Below are 24,633 nucleotides of genomic sequence, written 5' to 3'. Positions count from 1 at the left end.
GTGATCCAAGTTTCAGAATTTTTTTTTTATTTTGGAACATTTGCATTGTATTTACCCACTGAGAATTTCTAATCTGAAAATCTGAAAGCTGAAATGCTCCAGTGAGCATTTCCTTTGAGTGTCATGTTGGTGCTCAAAATAGTTTGCGTTTTGGGGCATTTTGGATTTTGGATTTTCAGATTAAGGATGCTCAACCTGTATATATAAACTTATATTTATATAAATAGAATCCATATTTTACAATTCTTAAAATGAGTAAAAATCATGATTGTCTGAAATAATTAAGTCACAAAACAGAAAGGACCATCCTATGGTTGCTCTTCCTTTACCTCGACCACGTGCACTCGTCCATGATGCAGCCGGTCTGGCCGTGGGGTGTTTGTCTCCTCATAGATGATGGACATGTGCTGACCCTGTTTAAAGAAAACCATGAATGTGTTAGTACCTTCCCTGGGATCTTTCAAGATTTATAACTGATCTAAGAAAACATTTCTATGGTCTACATCATATGACATACCTGACTTAAAAAAATAGTTCAGAATTAACTGACTGGTAAAAATATTAGTGACATGGAAACAGAATAATTATAAGTAACACAGTGTCTTTTCACAAATAGGAAATCAGGAAAATTGCCTTGGACAAAAATAGCTTAAAAAGATGGAATTTCTTTTTTTTTTTCTTTTTTTCTTTTTTTTTTTGGCAGGGATGGAATCTCACTCTCTTGCCCAGGCTGGAGTGAAATGGCACAACCTTGGCTCACTGCAACCTCTGGCATCTGGGTTCAAGCGATTCTCCTGCCTTAGCCTCCCTAGTAGCTAGGATTACAGGTGCTCACCACCACACCCTTCTTATTTTTGTATTTTTAGTAGTTTCACCATGTTGGCCAGGCTGGTATCAAACTCCTGACCTCAAGTGATCCACCTGTCTTGGCCTCCCACAGTGCTGGGATTACAGGTGTGGGCCACTGCACCTGGCAGAAAAAAAAATTTTTTAAACTATGCCTTGCAGTCAATGCAGGAAGTGCTGTTTTCATTACTGGCCACCAAGCCGCCTGCAGTGGGAAGAAAGTGCTTTGGTGGGTGGGTTACTGAGGAGGGTGGGGAGGGCAGAGGGTTGGCACATGCAGGGAGCTGCAGCTGGCATGTGGAGCGAAAAATTCCCCTGCTGCCTCCCCCTGTGGGACCCAGCCTCACTCGCTCTCAGCCTCCAGCCCACCCCATTATGGTGGCTCACATGTGCATCTTAACAGGGCAAGGTGGGGTGGCCAGCACTACTGCATCAGCACCCTACCATCAGCAACCCTGCTGCAAAAACACACACATGTCCCAGCTTTTCTGCTGTAGCACCAAACCCTAAAGGTGTTTGGTATTTCATTAGGGCTGGTATTTCAGAAAGAAGGCCATTACCTAGGATCACATATCATTTAAAACCTTAATCTAAGAAACATGCCCTAGAAGCTCTTAATTACAGTGGATTAGAACAAAGCAGCAGGGAAAATGTTTTGTGAGCCTAAATTATTTTCCATGTTTGAAGGTAAAATTAAACAGAAAATTTGGTCATTACCTCTCAGTGAATTCTAATGGTTTGCATAATAAACTCTTTGGCAGTAAAAAAATACGCCTGGCCTGAACTACAAGATGCTCTGCAAAAACATGAAACTGAACTACAGCACTGCTGTGACTATGTTTTTACTGTGTAGCTATTTTTCCTTAGACTATAACTCTAAAATCTTTGCTGCTTTATCTTCAAGATATTCTGCAAAGGTTCCTTGGAGTTTTTAAAACAGTTTAGTAGATTTGCATACCAGTAAAAACAAAGCAACACAGCAGTGCCTGAACACAAATATCTACCAAGAATATGCTGTGATGAGGTGTGTGTGACTTGCTGGTCCCTGTATACAGTACATGACATGAGAAAACCTTTCCCAAAGCTATCATTACATCGCATTAATTACACCCAATAAACCAGAAATAGAGCCGACTTCAGGCAGTGGCACCCTACCCTATGTTTAGGGTATTATGCCCTGTGTCGTGGGGAATTCAAAGTAGGATGTGATACTACCCTTGCCCTCAAGGAATTTTCTAGACTGCCGCACTGGATTGTGTGCCAGGCACATAGTGTGTGGATGTTGTTACTTCCTTTCTCAAAAAACAAACGTCCCCTCAGTGGTGGGTGGATCACTTGAGGTCAGGAGTTTGAGACCACCCTGGCCAACATGGTGAAACCCTATCTCTAAAGAAAATACAAAAATTAGCTGGGCATGGTGGCCCATGCCTATTATCCCAGCTACTCAGGAGGCTGAGGCAGGAGAATTGCTTGAACCAGGGAGGCAGACTAAAAATCCTATTATAGCATCAAACCCTTCCAGACTTGTTTTCAATGACTCTGCACACACTGATGATACAGCCCCATTGGACTGGTCATCCATGAGCACAGCCTCCTGCCCTGTACCACCCCCGAGTCCTGTTAGCCTTAGTCCCTGCCCCTGGAAGGGCACTTCTCTTCTTATGCCCATTCTTAAAGACTTAGCTCAAAATGAACCACAAAGTCTTCTAAGGGCCTCTCAGACCACATGACTCCCATTCCCCCTACCCAGACCCCAGCACTGAGAGGGCCCTGTTTGGCTCTCCTCCAATAGTTACCATTCAGTGGGTTGGAGTTCCTGGCATATTTCTCTAATCTCCCCTCCTTTTGAGAAAAGGGGTCACCTGTCCTTTACAGAGTCCAACAATATGATCTTGCCCCGTGGGAAGGATTCAAAGACATTTATGAAACAAAATTGAAAGATAGAAACATAAAAAATGCTTAATATGTGGCTGGACATGTGGCTCACGCCTGTAATCCCAGAGCTTTGGGAGGCTGAGCAGGGAGAATTGCTTGAGCCTAGGAGTTTGAGGCCAGCCTGGGCAACATAGTGAGATCCTATCTCTACAAAAATTAAAATTAAAAAATCCTCAGCTGGCCATGGTGGTGTGTGCCTATAACTCCAGTGCTTGGGGAGGCCAAGGCAGGAGGATTGCTTGAGGCCAGGAGTTCAACTCCAACCTGGGCAACGCAGTGAGACCCTGTCTCTACAAAAATAAAAAAAGTTCAAAAAAAGTTTAACATGAGGCAGTAACTTGTGAGAGGCAAAAGCAAAATACGGTTAAGTACTTTGGAGGCAGAGAAGACAGACAACATTTGGTCAGAGGAGGCAGGATCCTGAAAAGATGTTACATGCTTTCAACTTTCATTTAGTTTCTGCAAAATATTGGAAATGATTTAATCTAAACTTTTTGTAGGCCACATATCAAGATGTCCTAAATTTAGATCAGCACCAACTGCAACTGCCACTTCCTGCCACTTAGGTCATGCTCTGATACCTACAGTGAGCTGTACATCCGGCTTCTTTTCCAGAAGAACCATGTCGCCAGGCAAGCCGAAGGACTTGGCTTGGTAAGTGAGGTAACCACCATATGAAGAAACCTAAAATGGAATTAATAGCATCAATAGCACAAGCATTAAAAGAGATGATGTCAACATCAACCCGCATGAAAAGCACTTAGGCACACAAGGTGTGGAAAGAAACACACTCGACCTGCTAACAAGGGTTGTATCTAGGAGGTGGGGTTGAGGATGGTGTTTTTTCTACTTTATGCTATTTTTAATGTCATTTGAAATGTTTAGCATGAACATGATTGAGTTTTACAAGCAAGAAGATACCTTTATTAAAAGGAAAAATATGGCTGGTTGTAGTAGCTCATGCCTATAATCCCACACTTTGGGAAGCCGAGGCAGAAGGATCACTTGAGGTCAGGAGTTAGGGACCAGCCAGGGCAATACAGCGAGACCCTGTCTCTACAAAAATTTTTAAAAATTAGTCAGGTGTGGTGGTGCACACCTGTAGTCCCAGTTACTCAGGAAGCTGAGGTGGAAAGATTGCTTGAGCCCAGGAGTTTGAGGCTGCAGTGAGCTATTATTATACCACTGCAGTGCAGCTTGGGCAACAGAGCAAGACCCTGTCTCTTTAAAAAAAAAAAAAAAAATGAAAGAAAGAAAAGAAAGAAAGTAAGAAAAATAATAGTCGTGTTCCTTTTTTTTCTAGATGATTACTAAACCAAAATGTTTATTTAATCCACAACTATTCTAGGAAATCTAGGCCATCGGTTTCTTTTTTAACTGAGAGAACTGGATAATATCTATCAGTCACAAAATAACCTCTAAAAATAAATTTTCTCCAAAAACAATTCTCCTGAAAGCAGATGGTGAACATTTCCCAAATTATTGTGAGTTCTGCTGCGTACAGTAGCCATGGCTGACAACTCCAGCAGGTGCACAGACCTCTCAATGTCCCACAAGCAGCATGATGGTGGTGAGGACATGGAGTGAATGGTCAGTTTTCTGACAGCTACTTCACACCTTGGGTCCTGACACCTCCCATCCTTTAAGTAAAACACAATCAAGAAGGAAGAAGTGACAGAAGGATGAAAATCACAGGCAAGGTCACCTCTGATTAGACAGAACAAAATAACCTATAGGAAAATGCCAACAACTTAGAGCAGGCAGGGGAAAGAAGCCACGCTCTTCTAGGATCCCATTCAACAGAAGCTTTTCCCTAGAGTCTGTAACCTGACAAAGCCTTACAGATCTTTGATCTTCAAGCCTGGAAGTATTCCAAGGCAATGTCTTGAATTATTATTGTGATTAAGTATTGCTTTTTTGATGGGCTTAAAGTGGTTTTAAAAACATGGCCACAAATTCTTTGCACTCCTGCCTTCAAGAGGTGGGGCTTAATTCCCCCTCCTCCTTTTTGTTTTGTTTTGTTTTGTTTTGTTGAGACGGAGTCTCGCTCTGTCGCCCAGGCTGGAGTGCAATGGCTCGAGCTCAGTTCATTGCAACCTCCGCCTCCCAGGTTCAAATGATTCTCCTGGCTCAGCCTCCCGAGTAGCTGGGACTACAGGCGCCTGCCGCCATGCCCAGCTAATTTTTGTATTTTTAGTAAAAACAGATGTTTCATCATGTTAGCCAGACTGGTCTCAAACTCCTGACCTCAGATGATCCACTTGTCTCGGCCTCCCAAAGTGCTGGGATTACAGGCGTGAGCCACCAAATTCCCCTCCCTTTGAGTGTGGGCTGGGCGTAGTGACTTGCTGCTAATGAATAGAATAAAGGAGAAGTGAGGGCATGGCAGTTCTGAAATTAGGTTACAAAAACACTGCAGCTTCTGTCTTGAGCTAGTTCTCTCTCTCTCTCTCTCTTTCTCTCTCTCTCTCTCTCTCCCCCACCCTGTTACCCACCCCCCATAAGTTGCTTTGGGGGAAGCCAGCTGTCATATCATGAGGACCCTCAGGTAGCCTATGGAGGGTCTCACGTGATGAGAAATGGAGGCTTCCAGCCCACAGCTAGCCAGAAGCAGAGGCCTGCTAACAGCCATGTGGGTGAGCTTGGAAGCAGATGCTGCAGTCCCAGGGGACTACAGCCCTGGTTGACATCTTGACAGTAACCTAGGAAGACTCTGGGCCATCCCCTCCTGAATTCCTCATCCAAGATAATCATTATTGCTTTAAGCTGCAAAGTGTTGAAGTAATTTGTTACATAGCAATAGATAATCAACACATGGGCCCATCATATAGCAGTAAAGAGGAGTATTAAGTGAAAGAGAAGTGGGATCATAGAAGAGAGGCAACATTTCCCACACTCAGATGTCAAAACCCACAGTCCTTCACCCAGAAGACAAAGTTAGAGACCTCAGGCCAACAAGGCCCTATTATTTTAGTCCTCCTAATGTGAAAATTTGGCATCCCCTGAGCCAGGCCCTGTGAAATCCACCCGTTAGCAAGTTCCACCCTTGCTAAGAAACATATGTCACCTCACGTTTCCACATGAGGCCTGCATTTCTGTCCTCATAAAATGGATGGAGGTGGCCAGCCTCTGGCATAATAACTCTTGCAGCAAAGGAAGAGCAAGTGGTTTGTAAGTTCCTGAGGAGTGTGTAACTATGTGATTCTACTTAGGAAAGTCGAACTGCCACCAGATCCTGCGTTTCTTTTAATAAGCTTGTGAGTCACTTGTTAGCTTTTGTTTTCCTAACAAAGAGGCTTTCTTCTGCCTTAAAATAAAGAATTCTCAGCATTGGCATTTAAAAGCACGCATGTCCCATTTGCAATAGATATTATTTAAATGGTTATTTCCCTGGAGGAAAATTCTTTGACATTGGGTAAAAACTGAGAAAAATGTTGTGGATGATTTCCATGCATGGCGACAGTGGGGCGCAGTGTGTGCCTGCTCAGCCCCTCACAGCAGGAGGCAGGGTCTCTTCCTCACTTTTAGTTCAGCTCATTTCTGGAATGTTAGTAACCTGAACTGCTGGATGCTTCCTTCCAGATTTCCAGGAAATGATGCTCACGCAGCAATAGCAGAGGCCCACTGAGGGCCCAGAAGAACAGCAGGACATCATTACCTTGTCCCCCAGGTAGGAGATGGGTGCGACCCAGGACGCGCTGCGGACGGTTGTGGGCAGCTCCTGGAGATCTGCCACCATACTGTTGCTGCCTGGGTTGAAAGAGACAGGGATGTCCACTCTGTCTGCCGTCTCCAGGTGCCAGCCCAGCATATCCACAAACTGGAAAGAGGGAGAGAAGCAAGGGATGGAAACGTCTTGGTCGTGGCATCCCTGGTGATGGGTGCATGATATACTACAGAAAGCTCCACGGGCAGCCTCCTTGCCTCAGAGGCCTCCTTTATGCGTCTACTCCTGCACCTGCCCTCCCGAGCCAGAGCCCCGTCTGACCCATTGCCACTGGGAGTTCCGGGAAGGCAGTGGCCTCACATGTGTGGGATTTATCTTTGTAACCCAGCACACATCATTGTTCTTGACATTTAGTAGGTGATCAATGAGTGTTTGAATAATAAAGAAATAAGTGTATGAATAAAAACTAGGACCATGGCGCATTTAATGGCAAGCTCCTTATAAAGAAAAATGTGATGTGGAATTCAGTGGCCTGCTATTATTATTTTTCTCTAAATGGAGCATCAAAATTAAATCTTTTCCTGGTCACAAAGGAAGCCAGTTAATTTTGAGGTAAAAAAAGAGAAAGAACTGAGCAAGCATAGGATTGGATTAATGCTTTCTGGTTCCCAGGGGATAAGAGACTTCAGAGCAGATTTACAAAGTATTTTTTTTTTTCCAATTACTAGCTACACTCCTTTTAGGAGACAGGCAGTAAAAGATATGAAATAGGCAGGCAGTAAAATATATAAAATAGTATTTTTTGGGCCAGGTGCGGTGGGTCACATCTGTAATCACAGCACTTTGGGAGGCCGAGGTGAGTGGATCACCTGAGGTCAGGAGTTCAAGACCTGTCTGGCCAACATGGTGAAACCTTGTTTCTATTACATATAAAAATTAGCCGGGCGTGGTGGGGCATGCCTGTAATTCCAGCTACTCAGGAGCCTGAGGCAGAAGAATCGCTTGAACCCGGGAGGCAGAGGTTGCAGTGAGCCAAGATCATGCCACTGCACTCCAGCCTGGGTGACAGAGCGACACTCCATCTTAAAAAAAAAAAAAAAAAATCTTTTTTTGAGTACTTGTTGGATATAAGACATGACTCACACAAAGAAGGCAAGCATGAGGTTACTGGTTCATGGAATAATGAAAACAAGAAAAGTTTTAGTTTTATGAAGTTAATTTTTTAAATGCCCAAAGAAGACCGGGTGTGGTGGCTCACACCTGTAATCCCAGCACTGTGGGAGGCCAAGGTGGGAGGACTGCTTGAGCCCAGGAGTTTGAGACCAGCCTGGGCAGCATGGCAAAACCCTGACTCTACAAAAAATACAAAAATTAACCAGGTGTGGTGGTGCATGCCTGTAGTCCCAGCTACTCAGGAGGCTGAGGCAGGAAGATTGCTTGAGCCCTGGAAGCGAAGGTTGCAATGAGTTGTGATCACACCACTACACTCCAGCCTAGGCAACAGAGACCCTGTCTCAAAAAAAAAAAAAAAAAAGAAAAAAAAAAGTGACCAAAGAAAAGATATGATAAAATAGGTGAGAAGGAAAGCAAAACAGAAAGAAGAGAAGTAAAAATGAGAAATGAGGGGTGTGATATTGTGACATAACAAGACATCATGAGAGATACGGATTTGGCTATTACTACCAGTTTCTGGCACAGAGCTCCTAAAACCCTTGTAATGTCCTGAATGATAGGGGTGATAGGAGCATCTTTTGCCATAGTAATTGGTCTTAGTCCACAGTTCCTGAGGCCAGAGCTTCTAAGACCCTTGGACTTTGATGTGGTAATAGTGTCTCTTTGTGTGCTAATGAGATAAGTGGTGGCTGAGTCCTCTGGGTAGCTTCAGGATGGGGGCTTGTAGCCAGGAAGACCAAGGTAGGATGAGAGGGTTGGGACTTTCAGCCCTACCCCCAACCTCTGAGGAAGGGAGAGGGACTAGAGATTGAGTCAATTATCAATAGCTAATGATTTAATCAATCACGCCTACATGAAAGAGCCACCAAAAAACAAACAAACAAACAAAAAACCCTAAATGGTAGTTTGGGAGAGCTCCTGGGTGGGTAAACACGTCTGCATGCCAGGAGGGTGGTGCGCCCTAACTCCCATGCCTGGAACCCTCTGGACTTTACCCTATGCACCTATTCACCTGGCTGCTGCTCTGTATCCTTTATCATATTCTTTATAATAAACAGCAATAGGAAGGAAAGTGTGTCCTGAATTCTGGGAGCCATTATAGCAGATTATAAACATGAGGAGTGGGCTGTGGGAACCCCCAACTTGTAGCAAAGCACTGGAGAAGTACTGGAGGCCTGGGATTTGCAACTGGCATCTGAAGTGGGAGCAGTCTGGAAGAACTGAGCCCTTAGCCTGTGCAGCCTGATGCCACCTCCAGGTAGAGAGTGTCAGAAGTGAATTGAATTGCAGGACACCCCGGAGTGTCTGGGAGAATCAGAGAATTTTTAGTATGGAAAAAACCCCACACATTTGGTGTTAGAGTGTTGTGAGTATAGAAACAAGGTTTTCTTTTAAAGGGGAAAATGACAAACTCGATTTATTTAATGAGATTTATTGGGCATCTATTATGTCCCAGATCCTGTTCTAGGCACTAGGGGTGTATCAAGGAACTCACCATTCTAGGGATGGAACAAGAAGGGCAATAAACAAATTTTAAAACAAAATGTTAAATAGGGAGTGATGACTCCTATGGGGAAGACAAGGGTAAGGTCAGCAAGAGTGTCCAAGGTGTGCTATTTTATAGGGAGTGGTGAAGGAAAGCCCCTCTGAGCACATGACATTCGAGCAAACAACTGACGAATTCAGGAAACAAGAATTTTAAAACACTGCAGGCCAAGGAGCAGCGAGGGATATGCTTATCATTTAACAAATCCATGTACAAAATGTTCCCCAGCACTTTCTGTCCATGCATACCTTAGTCCTTCGCTTATGTGAGCTGTGACATTGATTATTTACTCCAAAACAGAAACAGCTGGTACAACCCTTGAGATTGGCTGGGTCCAAATGGAATGAGCCTTCTTGACACACGTTACACTCTGTGCCTTCTACATTTTCCTATTGAAGCAAAACATGAAGTAAGAGACCACGTGTTCCAAAATTTCCCTAGTTGCAATTAGCTACTTGCACAAATTAAATACCAACACAAGATGTTAGGATGAGGATGTGAGCAAAACATTAAAAGAGATGTTAATTATTAAGCTTTCATCCCATGTTAATTGTTTAAACTTTTATACCACACACAAATGGAGGAGAGAATTCTGTAAATTTCATAAGATGCCCCTGGGGCATCTTGCAAGTAGAGAAATAGCACCATACGGTTCACAGGATGGGGAGACCAATTCATCTCACTCACCACCACCTTAAAACATCTCCTGGGAATTGGAAGGTCTCCTACAACCTGGCGGAACCCCTTGGAGCAGAGATGATCACCTGGAGTCCATGGTCCAGGAATGGGTTTTAGGTGAACCTATGAACCTCATGAAACTGTAGATAAAAGTTTGTGCTGATTTTTCTGGAAAGGGTCTATATCCGTCATCAGATTCTAAGGCGGTCTGAGACCTCTCCAAAAGATAAAAGGGGTCTTACCTCCTAACTATTTCTGTAAAATGAGATCGTGACTATAAAATGCTACATACACTATCAACATCTCTTACGGGTCAGTCCCATTTCCCACATACTTTTCTATGTTGACTCAACATGAAGCACTTTCCTGCTGACCGGCAGCTGGTGTCTGGCACTGCACGATCTCTCTTACCTTGCAGAGGCAAGCCCCGGTCCCTGGGTCACACACTCCTGGCTCAGTCCCATCTCTGTTGCAATTGCAGGGAACACACTCAGGGAAGCGGTAAAACCCGGAAGCACATCGGTCACACTGCCGCCCTGTGATTCTGGGCTTGCATCTGTACACAAAGTAAAGGAAGCAAAAATCATCATCTTTGTACACACAATTTTAAAGTGCTCACTTACACTATAGTGGACTAATTGGTGCGCAAAGCCAGTTAAATAGATAGACAATGCCTGCTTATAGTCCAAGGCAGAATGGAGAGAGGCAGATAAAAGGCACTTATAGAATTTAGGTCATTGACCAATGGCCATTGTGGATGGTCATGGATGACCGTCGTAGATGGGTCAGGCTTAGCACTAGGTGTTGAGGGCGCAAGAAGGGACATGGCCCCCGAGCCTGGAGGGCTCCCGCAGATGGCCCATAAGTGGAAATGATGACAATCTACACAGAGTCTAACTGAGGTTCAGAGGAGTAGCAGGTGACAAGTTTCCCTGGGGGAAATGACTCCTGACCTGAGCTTTAAAGGGCAGAGTCATAGGGTAGGAGTTGGGATGCGCATTCCAGACAGAAGGAACAGAGCGGGAGATCACTCAGTGTGTACAGGGAACAACACAAGCATGGTGCTGCTGGGGCAGATGTCCAAGCAGGGAATGCTGCCCCATGGCCTGAGGAGGTAGGTGGTGTCAGATCATCAGGACAGAGGGGCTGGACATGGCAGCACAGCGCAGTAGCTGAGACCTGTACATGCAAGGCTGCAGTTCTAATCCAGCTCTGACCATATGAGACACACCATCTTAGCAAGTTCTTTAACTTCCCAAAGCCTGCTTTTCACACCTATGAGGGACAGAACACGGTAGCTGCTGCCTCCTGGGATTACTGGGAACCCATGAGGCAGTGCATGCAAAATTTCATCCCAGTGCCTGGCACATGGCAAGTTACAAACAAGGCAACATGAACAGCTGTTAAGGAGGAGAGGGTGTGGTTGGACTTGTGTGAAGGATGGAGCCCAGAGGGTGAATTCCAGCAGCAGCAGCAGCAGGATGTCAAGTCAGGAGAGAGACTGGGGGCTGACCTAGGGCAAAGGTATCCAGATGGGGAGGAGGGATGGGCTCCCAAACTATTTTGGGGTGAGGTTTCTGGGAACTGTAAGATTCTGGATGAGGAGTAGAGGAAAGAAGAGAAGACAAGGAAGACTCCCAATTTCCCTGCTTGGGTGACAGAGTGGATCTTAATGTCCCTTGTTACCTGCAAGGGCCAGAGCTCAGAGGAAAGCACAGTCGGGGGTGGGAGGGTCACTCTGAGTCATCCACCCTCAACCATCTGCAGGTCCTTTTAACTGAAGATCCGGGCAGACAAGAAAACACAAAGAGCTGAGCAGAGGCAGAAAAGCAGTGGGCTATGGCCGTGCCTGGAGAACCCAGAACTCGAGGTTGGGGAGGGGAAGAGAAACTGCTGCGAGCCCTGGGGAGCCAAGCACTGCATTCAGAGCTGGGATCTACCTACACACTGATTCTCTTCTGTGGGACTAAGGGAAGTATTAGAAATACATTTTTATTGGCATATAGGCAATAACATTTTATTGTTCAATTACTACCAAATGTAGGCCATCACCTATCTCCTAATACCTGTGAAAATATCTTACCCCAGTGACCATCCTAAAAAAGTTAAATACGACTCTTCATATCCCATTAAGTTTCTCTTTGGCAAATATCTGCTTATTTCCCTTTGGCAAATATCTGCTTTGGCAAATATCTTAATCTTTGTATGTGATTAAGAACATAAACTTGGAACCAGGTAACCTGCTTTGGATCCCAACTCTACCACTTACTGGACCTTGGGCAAATTGGACACTTTACAACCAAGTTTCTTCATCTGTAAAAATGGAGGTAACAATACCTACTTCACAGGATTGTTGTGAGGATTAAATATTACATGTAAAAACCTTACAGGAGTTGCTTGCACACACGTAAGTATTTGCTATTACTATTCTAGCTGTGACATGGGCTAAGGGGAGGAGCCCTTAGCCTGTCCACTCGGCACACCTAAAAGGACCAACTCAGCATTACTTGCAAGACCTCCTGGCAAGTTGCATCTTTCAGCCCCATCCCTCTCCCCTCTCCCTACTTGATACCTGCAGAAATGATTCCATAAGGAAGTAGCCTCAAAACCACACTTAGAGCAATGTAGGTATAGAGTGTAAATGTTCTGCTTGAAGTGGATGGCTCTAGTGCAGTGGATTGTAAACTCTGGGAGAGGATCGGAGACGCTTTTGGAAAGCTGGGTAAACTATGGACCATATTCTCAGAAAAGTGTCCACTAAACTCACAGAAAGACTCATTCTCATATACACACAATTTTGCATTCTCTTATCAGAGGGCTCCTGGCCCCAGGTTAATAACAACTGCTCTCTTCTTGTGACCCTCGGACTAAATGTAATCAGGCAGTCTGGCAAAAATGTAAAGCCTGTTCTCAGTTGATTCCTTATTTCTGGAGAGACAGCGAGTGTGGAGCACAAGGACTCTGGTGGTCTAGAGACCGGAAAGAAGAGAGAGCAGATGACCCCTCCCAAAATAAAAGCCATCAGAGAGAGAAGCCTCAGAACAGAAGAGGGCCTTTGGAGATGGCCCGACGTAGGCTGGGTGAACCTTGCTTCTCTTTTCCTGGCAGTGAAGGAAAGAACACCATGCACAGAGGGACAGTGTTGCCATGAAGTGCCAACCTGGCAGACTGGCATCCCAAGGTCTGAACGTTTCTTTTAGCAAACATGCGGGGCTTCTGGCCAAGGGTGAATTAATAAGATGCTGGTGGTAGGTGAGCAACTCACACACTGAATGCCATTGGTGGGCACAGCTCAGAGTGTCCCCTGAGCAAGTGATCTGGGCAGGGACCTGGAAGGTGAGGTCACGCAGACAGGAGCCTGTGGTTTTTTTGTGTGTGTGGTTTATTTTTTTAAATTTTTTTATTTTTTATTTATTTATTTTTGAGACGGAGTCTCACTCTGTCACCAGGCTGGAGTGCAGTGGCGCGATCTCGGCTCACTGCAAGCTCTGCCTCCTGGGTTCATGCCATTCTCCTGCCTCAGCCTCCCGAGTAGCTGGGACTACAGGCGCCTACCACCATGCCCAGCTAATTTTTTGTATTTTTTTAGGAGAGTCGAGGTTTCATCGTGTTAGCCAGGATGGTCTCGATCTCCAGACCTCGTGATCCGCCTCCTTGGCCTCCCAAAGTGCAGGGATTACAGGCGTAAGCCACCACATCCGGCCCTGGAGCCTGCGTTTTATATTTTCTTTTCTTTTTCTTTTTCTTTTTTTATTTATTTTTATTTATTTATTTTTTTGAGACAGAGTCTCGCTCTGTCACCCAGGCTGGAGTGCAGTGGCACAATCTCAGCTCACTGCAAGCTCCGCCTCCCGGGTTCACGCCATTCTCCTGCCTCAGCCTCCCAAGTAGCTGGGACTACAGGTGCCCGCCACCATGCCCAGCTAATTTTTTGTATTTTTAGTAGAGATGGGGTTTCACCATGTTAGCCAGGATGGTCTCGATCTCCTGACCTCGTTATCCACCCAACTCGGCCTCCCAAAGTGCTGGGATTACAGGCGTGAGCCACCGCACCTGGCCACGTTTTATATTTTCACTTCACTGGAAAGGAAAGGAACAAGAGTACCTGCAGCAAGGGCAGCTGTGGAAGCTGCTTGTCCAGACAAGGAGGAAGGGAAGCAAAATCATGACTGGCCTGTGTGTTTATTTTAGAATGTATGCGAGATGATCCAGTGGAAAGAGAGTGACTGAGAAGATGTGGCCAGTCAGTAATATAGGACCAAGCTCTGAGCCTCACACAGCACATGGGTAGCAGCTGAGAGCACTAAAGCAGATGGGAAAAAAGCCAACAGAGCAGAGGGAGGAGAGCAGCGGCCTGCAAATGGGACCCTGAGTGGCCCCGCTGGGCCTGCTAGGCCAGGGTGAACCAAAACAATATCTATATTCTTGAGTACTGCAATGTTTAGATAATTGAGTTATGCATCCTGTGCAAAGACAGTTTTTGGTGTTGCCATGACAATAGGGAAGTTTTTGGTGGTGCCATGACAATAGGGAAGGAAGAGGACATTTCCTCTTCAAAGTCTGGCTGAACATCCTTTAAAATGACCTCATGTCGGCCTGACTTGGTATGTTTCTCTACAGCGAATTTATGGTACCCAAGGAACAGCCCTACCAGAATTTCTGGTACCCAAGGAGTAGCTGCAGAATGGCAGTTCTGGGGAGGCAGGTCAAGAGAATTTATCTCCATGGCAATTGGGCTCCTGGCCAAACGTTTTGTAACAACATCTGGGCATGGGTGGGTGCTTGCCATGTCTCAGAGAATCAGGCCCAGATGTGTTGGGGTGAGCTGCATCCTTTGGTCATTAAACACTGTAGGGGCTGGGTGCAGTGGCTCATGCCTGTAATTCCAGCACTTTGGGAGGCTGAGGCAGTGGATCACCTGAGGTCGGGAGTTCGAGAACAGCCTGACCAACACGGAGAAACCCCATCTCTACTAAAAATACAAAATTAGCCGGGTGTGGTGGTGCATGCCTGTAATCCCAGCTACTCGGCAGGCTGAGGCAGGAGAGTCGCTTGAACCCTGGAGGCAGAGGTTGCGGTGAGCCGAGATCACGCCACTGCACTCCAGCCTGGGCAACAAGAGTGAAACTCCATCTCAAATAAATAAATAAATAAACACTGTAGGGCCCTTCATATTATGCTCATATCAAAGTCCAGTTTTAATCTAGAGCCCAAAATCTACCTTATTTATTTATTTATTTATTTTTTTCACTCAAGAATTATTGAGTGCCTTCTACATACACATTCCTTTGTTAGGGGACATGGGAGGGAGGGGACAAAGTACAATAAGTCAGTCTTGATGTGGACATGTTTCACTGCGGACACAGGACCTAGAATGTGGAAATTAAGGGAGAAGCTGGCTAAGCAGTCAATTTGCTTTGGCCAATGAGATGATGAGGCGATCTCTGTGGACTCGTAGAAGGCTCCTTGCATTCTTTGAGTCTGTACTTTTAACACAAAAATCCTTGAAGGACAGGCATAATTTGGGGGTAGTAGGAGAGGAGGAGGGAACCCTTTCACAACTGGAGAACAGAACACAGACAAAAAGTGTTTAGAGGAAGTGAGAAAACCAAGCCAGAGAAGAAAGCAGAAAAAACAAAAAGGTACTAAAAGTTAGGGTAGATAGAAGTCAAATCACGGAAAGTTGGTCTTTATCCTATTAGACAATGGGGAATTAAGGAAAGTTCTTGAGCAAAGAATGTGATGTCATGGAAATGGTGTTCCCATAACAGCCCACACACAATATGGCGCTCACCATGCTGCACTGTCACTCTTGGTTAGAACAGGTGCCCCCACCAGACCACAAACATGTGTGCCTTCCACAGGAAGCACAGCACCCAAACTGGAGTAGGTATTAGATGCACTTTGAGCAACAAAACACATACAAAATAACATTTAAGGGAAAGGGAAAAAACCTCACAAGGAACTGAGGGAGATGTTTCATCCTCATTAAAATAACAAAAACAAACAGAAATGCATGCCAAGAAGATAAAATCACATTTAAGGGTAGGCTGCCATAAAACAAAAAGAAGATAAAATCATAAACATGTATGCATTTATCAACATTGTCTCAAGTTCACAGACTAATAGTACCATGTATTTGTGAACAAAATTAAGGGAAAGACAGATATTTGAATCCCAGTATAATTGTCAATTTAGTATATTCTTCTTAAAGAGCCAAAAAAGAAAGAATGAATGAGTAAACCAGGAAAAGGAAGGCCAACTAGGAAAGCATCAATATCATCTGAACATGAAGTGGTAAAAGGACTTAACCAGGCAGTAGACAGCCATGGAAAGGAAGGGGGATAATATGTCCCTTGCCAGAAGTTGACACCTGATTGGCTGTAGGGAAAATGGGTTGATTCTAAGATGATACTCAGATTTCAGGCTTAAAGGACTGGAAAGAGGCTGTTATCATTAAGTAGAATTTTTTTTTTTTTTTAACCCAAAGGGAGAAATGGCTTGAAAGGGAAGACAGTGACATGGGTTTCAGAGATAGGATCAGTATTGTAGAATTCAGGAGTTAACAATTATCCAATCTAACTTTTCATAATACATGTGAGGAGACAGGAGCTCAAAGAGCTTAGGGAACTTGTCCAAGGCTACCTGTGTAAAGTCAATAAGAGAACCCAGGTTGAGTCGATTTGCAATAAAGGTGGAATAGGATAGCCCTCAAGGATCAGGACTGGAGCTGTGGATCTGGGAATCATCCAGGAGTGAGGGTGGCTGAAGCCAGGAGAATGGGTGGAGTCTCAGGGACAAACCATAGAGGGAGGAAGGCAGACAGCCATGACCTTGGCAAATAACCACAACAGCTAATACTTACTGGGTGCTCAGAGTGTATCAGGCGCTGCTTTCAGTGTGTTCACAGAGGATATTTAACCCTCTAAAGGTGCCTCCAGAATCCTTATTTTACAGATGAAGACCTAAGGCCCAGAGGACAGAAGTAATATACCTGAGGTCACCCAGACAGTGAGCAGCAGAGACAGGACGCAACTCACACCACACATCCTCTTGGTCTGGAGGCAGAAAGAGAAAAATGAAGCCAGTGAAATGGCCAGAGAAGCATCATCAGAGAGGTTAGAAGAAGATGCCAGTGTTACAGGAGACAAAGGACAACAGAGGCCGTGCAGGTGAGAACCCTGAGCTCCTTCTGTGTGGCTGTTACAGCCGTCACCACTGTGTCAACAGCACATCCCAGCACCTGCACGCTGCCTGGCCAGCCTCACAGATTATTTGATGAAGTGCATCAAAGAAATTGCCTCTCCAAGTTGTTAGGGCTCAGGAATTGATGCCTAGCTGGAAGCCCTTCTGTTCTGAGAACACCAAGTCGATGACCTTTTCTGGTTTTTAATTTCTCCATTTAACACAAAGGCTTAGTAAATCTGAGTGGAGATAGAGGGAATCCCCAAATCTTTCCTGTGGCTACTACCCTTCTGAAAAGGCATGAGGTACACGTGGCTTCGCTGGATGTCCAGGTGGACTGCCATCTCCTTTGATCAATCTGAAAATAGCTTGGACGCGGTCAACAGCACCGCAGCTTTTACTATCAGGGATCTCCAGCTTCCTCACGTCTGACACAGATGGATAAAGTCTTCCAAAAATATTCTAGCCCTTTTGTATGTTCAGAGAATCTGATGGCACATATCTTCCATTACTAGCAGCAGATGCAAATTTACTTTTTCATCGCTATAAATAGATATATGTGCTGTCTTGTTGTGCTAAAAAAATGAAGTTTTGATCAATATAAGCATCTTTTTGATCTTGATAGAATTGGCCAGAATAATAGACCTTTCGATAATTACACAATATAGTCCGTGATACAATCAGAGATTGAAAAAGAAATGGAATCAGAATTTTAAATTTAGATAGGAAGTTAGAGATGATTTTACTAAACTTCATTTTACAGAGTAAGAAGCTGAAAGCCAGGCAGACAAAATGACTTGCCCAGTCTCATAGCTAGGACTTGCCAAAGGTGAGTCGAAGGCTCAGTTTTACGGTTCCAACTTATTGCCTCTAAAACTACAACACCAGGTTGACTTAAGTAAAGAGTGAGTATTGTAGATTGCTAAAATTATTTTTGTAATTCATTTTAAAGTAGATGAATATTTGTAACAGTTTGATTTTCTTATAGTATGATAAAGTTGAATGCTTATAAGCAGTTAAATACAATTTGAAAATTGCAATTTTTCAGCTTTGCAGTTTGTGATGATTTGTACAACTGCAGGACAAGACTGTGAAAGAATGTGTTTTCCTTTTTCTCATAAACTCTAGGTATCTCTGATTATTTCTTTTACATGAGCTTTAGACTCCTCTAAACATATTCTTCATAAAGGAAATTTTCTAAGGAGGAAAAAAATAGTTTTTCCTCTAATATTTTATAAAGAAGTAATCCCTTCAGGCAATCAAAAGCTTTTTCAGCATTTACACTGAAATTATCATGGGCAATTTGTGCAATTTACAGTAATGTAAATTTTCTTACATTTTCTGCCAAGGCCCTTTTATGACAAATCCACTTTGATCACGGGAAGATGCGTTATCCCATTAGATTATTATAGTCCCTTTCCTAAGGTCAAAGTAAACAGTTTTACATCTTGGTTTAAGTGTAATACAAGTCAGCAAGATTCCATTTCTGTTGATGCTGTCAGGTTTGGGCAAAACTTACTATAGACATGCCTCCATCCTGAGTTAGGAATATTCCAGTCTATTAAATTATCATTGGCAGTGACAGTTTGTTAAAAATAAAATTCTTAGGGATTTTTACATAAAATACTGCAGTAAATCCATCCATCATCTTCTGGTGCCTTAACAAGATTAAAACATTTTTAAAAGCACTCTTGGTTTTCTTTTTCTGTGACAGCAGCATTAAGAAATTGTGTGTGAAGTTCCATTTGCAGCGATTTATTGTTGACAAACCACTCCCTTTGAAAACTCTACTGCTTCTCTTCCTGCCTGAAAACTGATTCTCCATCTCCCCCTTGGTTCCTTTGCTTCCTGTGATTAAACACAGGTATCCCCTCCGGTTCTTGAGTGACTGAGCTGACTCAGGCAGGACTCACACCTGTGGTTTTAAAGACTTGGAATGTTTCATGATTCGAGTTTTTCTCCCAGCTTCCTTACAAGGTTCCAGTATTATCAAGGAGTTGGTAGGCACCAGATAACAATTAAAGGTGTGGTTAAGGGGCCTTTCTTAGAAAAGCAAACATTGCTGCTATAGAGAGTTGAATTGTATCCCCACAAAAGATCTGTCCAAGTTCTACACCCCACTACCTGAGAATGTGACCTTATTTGGAAACAGGGTCTTTAGAGATGTAATTAAGTTAAGATGAGGTTATACCAGAGTACGGTGGGCCTTAAGCCAGTATGACTGGTGTCCTTATAAGAAAATGAGAAGAGACAGAGACACGTACAGAGAGTGAAACGCCATAGGAAGACAGAGACACACAGGGAGAACAGCATGTAATGGCGGAGGCAGAGGTTGCAGTGATGCAGCCAACAGCCCAGGGACTCCCAGGAATACCTGCACACCAGAAGCGAAGAGAAAGGCATGGAACAGGTTCTCTTGCAGACCCTCCGGAAGAAACCAACCCTGCCGACATCTTGATTTTTAATTTCCAGGCTCCAGAAATGTGTAAGAATAAATTTCTCTTATTTTAGCATTGTTTGTGGCATTCGTTAATGGCAGTCACGGGAGACTACCACAGCCACCCTCAAGTGGGAGTCACTGAGGCCTGTCCCCAGCAGCCATAGGCCCTCTTGGCTCTCACACCCAAATTACGGACTCCATAATATCCATGTGCCTGGGGTGCGTGCTGAAAGGAGTGGGGTGCATGGTGAAACTTCTGCTTTCCCCTGCACGCTGCCATCCTGGCCTGGCCTCTGACTCAGTTTCCCCAGCATATCACCACTGATCTAATTCTTACCAGTCTCTCCTTCTAGGAGCCATACGCTTTCTCTGGCCCCTGCAGCCCTCACCCAGTCCTGCTGAGATCAGGCTTGTCACCTGGAACCATGTGACACCGGCCTCCACATTCCAATGCAGCCTCTGAATCAAACCTCTCAGCAATGCAGCATCTGCATGAGCCGAGGTCTCCACCTGTCCCTTAGCAATTAAGTACTGGACTGCTCAGTGATCCTCTGAGGGCAGCCCCACTCTCAGGCCAGGCTCTCCAGCCTGTCTCCTGTTCACCCTGACTCCCTCCTCACTCCCACCAAGCCCTGCTGTGGAGGCCTCAGCTCCCCTTCCAGCCCAAATCAGCTAGGTGGGATTTCAGACTCTGTCACACATTGACCTTAACCACACTGCCAGCGAAACCTAGAAGGAGGGTATGAAGCTCATACCTAAATACAAATGGACAGGTGCTCACCACAAGGCATCCCAGCAAAGCACACAGATACCTTCATTATGCATGTATCATTCTTCTCCCACTTCTGCCTCATGGCACACACAGAACACAGTCCCATAGTGACAGCATGCTGGAGTCAATGGGCAAGGCTGCTGCCGGCCCAAGATGACTGGCAATCTGTCCACACAGGCTCTGCCCAGTTCTGAGCCTAAGGGACCAATCACTCCACCCACTGCAACCCATCCTGTCTGGGAAGCTCATGCCGAGGTCAACACAGGGCACCCTGGACAGGTGGGAAGTGGAAAGTGACGATGACCAGTGTGTGGGCAGATGGCACGTGACCTCCCTGTGACAGAAGCAGACAGGCTACTCCCCCAGCTCACCTGCACTGCCCGCTGTCCCGGTCACACTCCGGCATGGCAGCCTCGATGGTGCCCCTCCTGGAACAGTTGCAGCCTTCGCAGCCGGCCATGGGGTGGAAGCTGAATGAGTGTGTCTCACACACCTCACACTGGGGCCTGACCGTGCGGGGAGGGCAGCGGCACTGCCCCGTCATCTCTTCACAAGGGCGCCAACCACAGCTGCACGCTGGCCAGGGGATAAAGAAATACCATGTGTGGGTCAAAGGCCGCCTGGGCTCCAGCAGCACTCCACCAACTGCCAGGCTTTCCAGAAGCCTCCAAAGGCTCAGAGAGAAATGTTTGGATCTGAAAGGCCCATTTCTTGGAGTCAAGACCAACCACACCAAATGCTCATGGCAGACAGTGTGGATGGGGATTGAGGAGCCAGCCAGCTCCAAGAAAGACCCTCCAAGGAGCCCACCTCGCTGCCACTGTGTGCCACTCATATGGGGCCTCTGGACCATTGAAGGATTCTGGAAATTGGTAGGAGGCTGCTCTCAGGCTCCCTGAAGTGGCTCCACATCCACATCACCCCAGTACCCTGTGCGTCCAGAGCCCAGGGTCAGGGCACAACCTGGCAGCAGGGTTCTTGTTCCTTGGCCTCCGCATGGGGACTCTGCACACTGCATTTCTCACTGCAGTCACGTGAAGTGAGCTGACCCTACCCCTCGGACCACAAGATGGTTCTGAGATAAAGGTCCCATGGGTTCTCATTCAGTGAGTAGCACTGCCACATGACCCTGGCTGTCGTATCTCAACTGAGTTTGGGTTGGGCCAAAAAAATGGAAGGGGCTTCTGTGAGGAAGGGGATCAAGCTCTCCAAGACTCTGAGGTTTAAGACTTGTCACACTCACCTGCTTTGCCAAGTGCATAGGCCACACAGCAGGGGAGTCACAAATACTTATCTTCTAGAACATTGCTACTTAGAGTGCGGTCCATGGACCAGCAGCATGGGCATCACCTGGGTGCTTACTGGAAATGTAGAGACTCAGGCTCCAGCCCAGTCTCCTGAATCAGAATCTGCATTTCTCCAGATCTCCAGGTGAGTCTCTAGCACAGTGCCACTGAAGAAGCCTGCCCCTGATAAGCATCATCCACACGGGACCAGAGCAGACCTTGGGTGATGGGAAACGTGCACTTACGCTTGCAGCGTGGGAATCCGTAGTGGCCTGTTGCACAGCGGGTGCACTGCCGCCCGATGACGTTGGGCTGGCATGGGCACTGCCCACCCTCAGGGCTGCAGTGAGGGCCGGTGGCCCCAGTGGGATGGCACTCACAAGGCAGGGCGCCCTTGTGGTAAAAGGCCACCAGGGACCTGGCGGAATTCTTACAGAATCTGGAGGCTGTCTGGGGGCTGTGGAGACAGAAACAACTCATGGTGATGCCTGGGGAGGTGTGTATGGGAGTGGCCTCAACCTTGCCTTTACCACCTGCTACACCCAGCAGCATCTGTGGGACAGGCTCATGGTTCTGGAGTCAGGGAAGAGTGGGAAATACCCCACCTCAGACTCAGCCGGTGACAGCCACACCCTCCCCCTACCACCTGCCACAGGAGGAGACATCACAGAACAGGTCAGCGGGAACCTTGCACAGCTGGGATAAAAGAGTAGAAATAGACCTAAAAGATGAACTATATGGTATGTGAATTATAGCTCAATAAAGTGGTTACCAAAAAAGTCGACCTATGTGTGTAATAATGCAACTAATAAAATGATAATGAGGAGGAGAATCGCTATCATTCATTGAATGTTGTGTGCTGGAAGCCTTAGTGACATCCCACATGACCTTCCAACCTCCCAACCAATTAGGCCTAAGCCCTAATTCACAGATAAGGCAACTGAGGGTCCTAGAAGTTAGGTGACATTCCCAAGGCTGCAAGGTTATGGAGTGGCTGAGCATTCACCTCCACAGCTGCTTAAGAGCCTTTGCTCTTAATATTCACTGTACAGGAGGCGTCTGCCTCCCAGAGCCTCTGGAGTACCTGGGTTCTTCAGGAATCTATGACAGGGAAAGGGTGGGTCCACAGAAGAGAATGGCAGGAGCTGATACTCAGGGCCATCCTAGCTCTTGGCATTCAAGGACACAAGGAGAGAGGGCAGGGAAGCCATGTCTCTGGACACTCCCTGCTTGGTTAGATGGAGGAGGAGAGTGGGACTCAGGGCTGATGTCCTTCCCAGTGGAGGGTACCCTGTGTGGTATGTCTTAGGAATCTGTGCTGGCACACAGGAAACAGTGGAGAGGGAAGGAAACTCCTAATCAGCCCCTGAATCTCAGCTTGAGGTACGGACCCCCGTTGAGTTCATAGCTGAGGACAGTCATCTTTCCCAGGCAGCACATGGCAAAGTCTGTCATGCGAGGGTTGGTGTGGAGAAAGAGCATCTTCCCCTGGGACTCACTGACACTCTCTTGGGCAGAGCGGGGAAGAGGACGGGTCCATGGGCCAGCCCCTCCCTGGGCCTCGAGCTGGTCAGGAATGTGGGAGTGCCTCTGCATTCCAGAGCCTTCCCACAAAGTGATACTCACTCAAGGTAAAAGCTGTTTTTTCCACAATTGGTGATAAACTCGAGTGACTTGTCCATGGATTTTTTGTGAAGTATTTGGTAGTCATAGTTTTCTGCAGGCACCACTAGAACACGGACCTGAAAGAAATCCACCAGCATGTCTTAGAATTTCCAATGATGACACAGACCTAAGGCTACTTATTATACAGGTTGAGCACCCCTACTCGAAAAATCCAAAATCTGAAATGCTTCAAAATCTGAAACTTTTTGAGCACTGACATGATGCTCAAAGATCATGCTCAAAAGAAATGCTCACTGGAGCATTTTGGATTTGGGATTTTTGATTTAGGGATGCTCAATCTGTAAGTATTATGCAAATATTCCAAAATCTGAAAAAAATCTGAAATCCAAAACACTGCTGGTCCCAATCATTTCAGATAAGAGATTTTCAACCTGTACTTTCTCTTCACTGAGATCAACACTCCTTATTGTTAAGACCAAGACCAAATGAATCAGGATTTATGAAAAACAATCACAGGAACAGGCCAAAGCCAGGAGTAAAGGCTCAGTCCACATTACTGTGCAGGGAATGATGAGTTCCCAGGCAGAGCCCTTGGAACTTCTACTCAGAGAAGCAAAAGCCTTGCATGCTGGCTGGGTCACCGGACCTTGAGGGTAAGCAGGGGCCTGCTGGATGGCCAGGGCTCCATGTGACCCATGCCTGATGTCTCCCTGGATCTCCAGGGATGGCTGTTTTGTATTTTTAAAGGGAAACAAACAAAAGTGGCAAGAACAATGCAGAAAGAAGGTGTTAGCTTGTCCTTAGAGCTTTCATCATACTTGGTACCCTATTATGAATAATGGTAGTTTGGTTCTCTGTGCCAGTATAAATCAGAATATGCCTATAGCAAACACTGTAGAAATTTTCAAACATCTTTGTCAACTGCTCACCAGCTCACAGCTTACAGGGAGCTTACTACTCTCATGATATTCAATTCAATAAACGTTTGCTGAGCACCACACACCAGGTGGTATTCCAGGCACAAGGGATGCAAAATGAACAGATGCAGCCCTTGTCTCCTGGGAAGACGACTTCCTCAGAGAGGAGGAGGCTCACTCAGAGACCTGGAGGGCCACACAGAGAGTCTGGGCAATGCTTCCTGGAGGGCTTTGCAGAAAGACAAATTAACTCTGAGCTGGGTGAGTGGGTAGGCTGGACTTATCCAGGTAGAGAAACAGACAGAAAATGTCAGAAAAAGGGACAGTGTGAGAAAGCCTGGTGGCATGAGAGACACGGCATATCTGGAGGTTTGAGAACGGATTTGTATGGCCAGAGCATGAGGTGTGGGAGGCGTGGAGTAGGCCAATGGCAGAGAGGAAGATAAAAGATGAATTAGGGGGTCGTGAGGGCCTGAGTGAGGCACGTGGATCCTAGGGAAATACATGGAGTGTATCCCATCAGTTGTTGGAAGCCCAGAGAAGTGGCTGGGTCACAGGGCAT

The 24,633-nt window shown here is 45.8% G+C and overlaps 1 protein-coding gene across 12 annotated transcripts in view; it reads right to left on the bottom strand.

The window, feature by feature from the left end:
* The window catches only part of LAMA3 (laminin subunit alpha 3), a 267,407-nt gene that overhangs the window by 86,807 nt on the left and 155,967 nt on the right, over window positions 1–24,633 (bottom strand). For all 12 annotated transcript variants that reach the window (XM_009433807.5, XM_054672139.2, XM_001156417.6 and 9 more), the window contains 8 exons: window positions 23,155–23,270; window positions 21,774–21,985; window positions 20,614–20,818; window positions 10,257–10,401; window positions 9,416–9,556; window positions 6,440–6,601; window positions 3,367–3,465; window positions 330–413 (listed from right to left, as the gene is read on the bottom strand). In XM_009433807.5, the coding sequence (XP_009432082.3) occupies window positions 330–413; window positions 3,367–3,465; window positions 6,440–6,601; window positions 9,416–9,556; window positions 10,257–10,401; window positions 20,614–20,818; window positions 21,774–21,985; window positions 23,155–23,270 (1,164 nt within the window). The remainder of the gene's footprint in view (window positions 1–329; window positions 414–3,366; window positions 3,466–6,439; window positions 6,602–9,415; window positions 9,557–10,256; window positions 10,402–20,613; window positions 20,819–21,773; window positions 21,986–23,154; window positions 23,271–24,633) is intronic.

The sequence above is a fragment of the Pan troglodytes genome, chromosome 17, assembly GCF_028858775.2.
Source record: "Pan troglodytes isolate AG18354 chromosome 17, NHGRI_mPanTro3-v2.0_pri, whole genome shotgun sequence".
NCBI lineage: Eukaryota > Metazoa > Chordata > Mammalia > Primates > Hominidae > Pan > Pan troglodytes.
The sequence above is the reverse complement of the archived record's forward strand: the minus strand, read 5'-3'. Positions and strand labels throughout refer to the sequence as shown.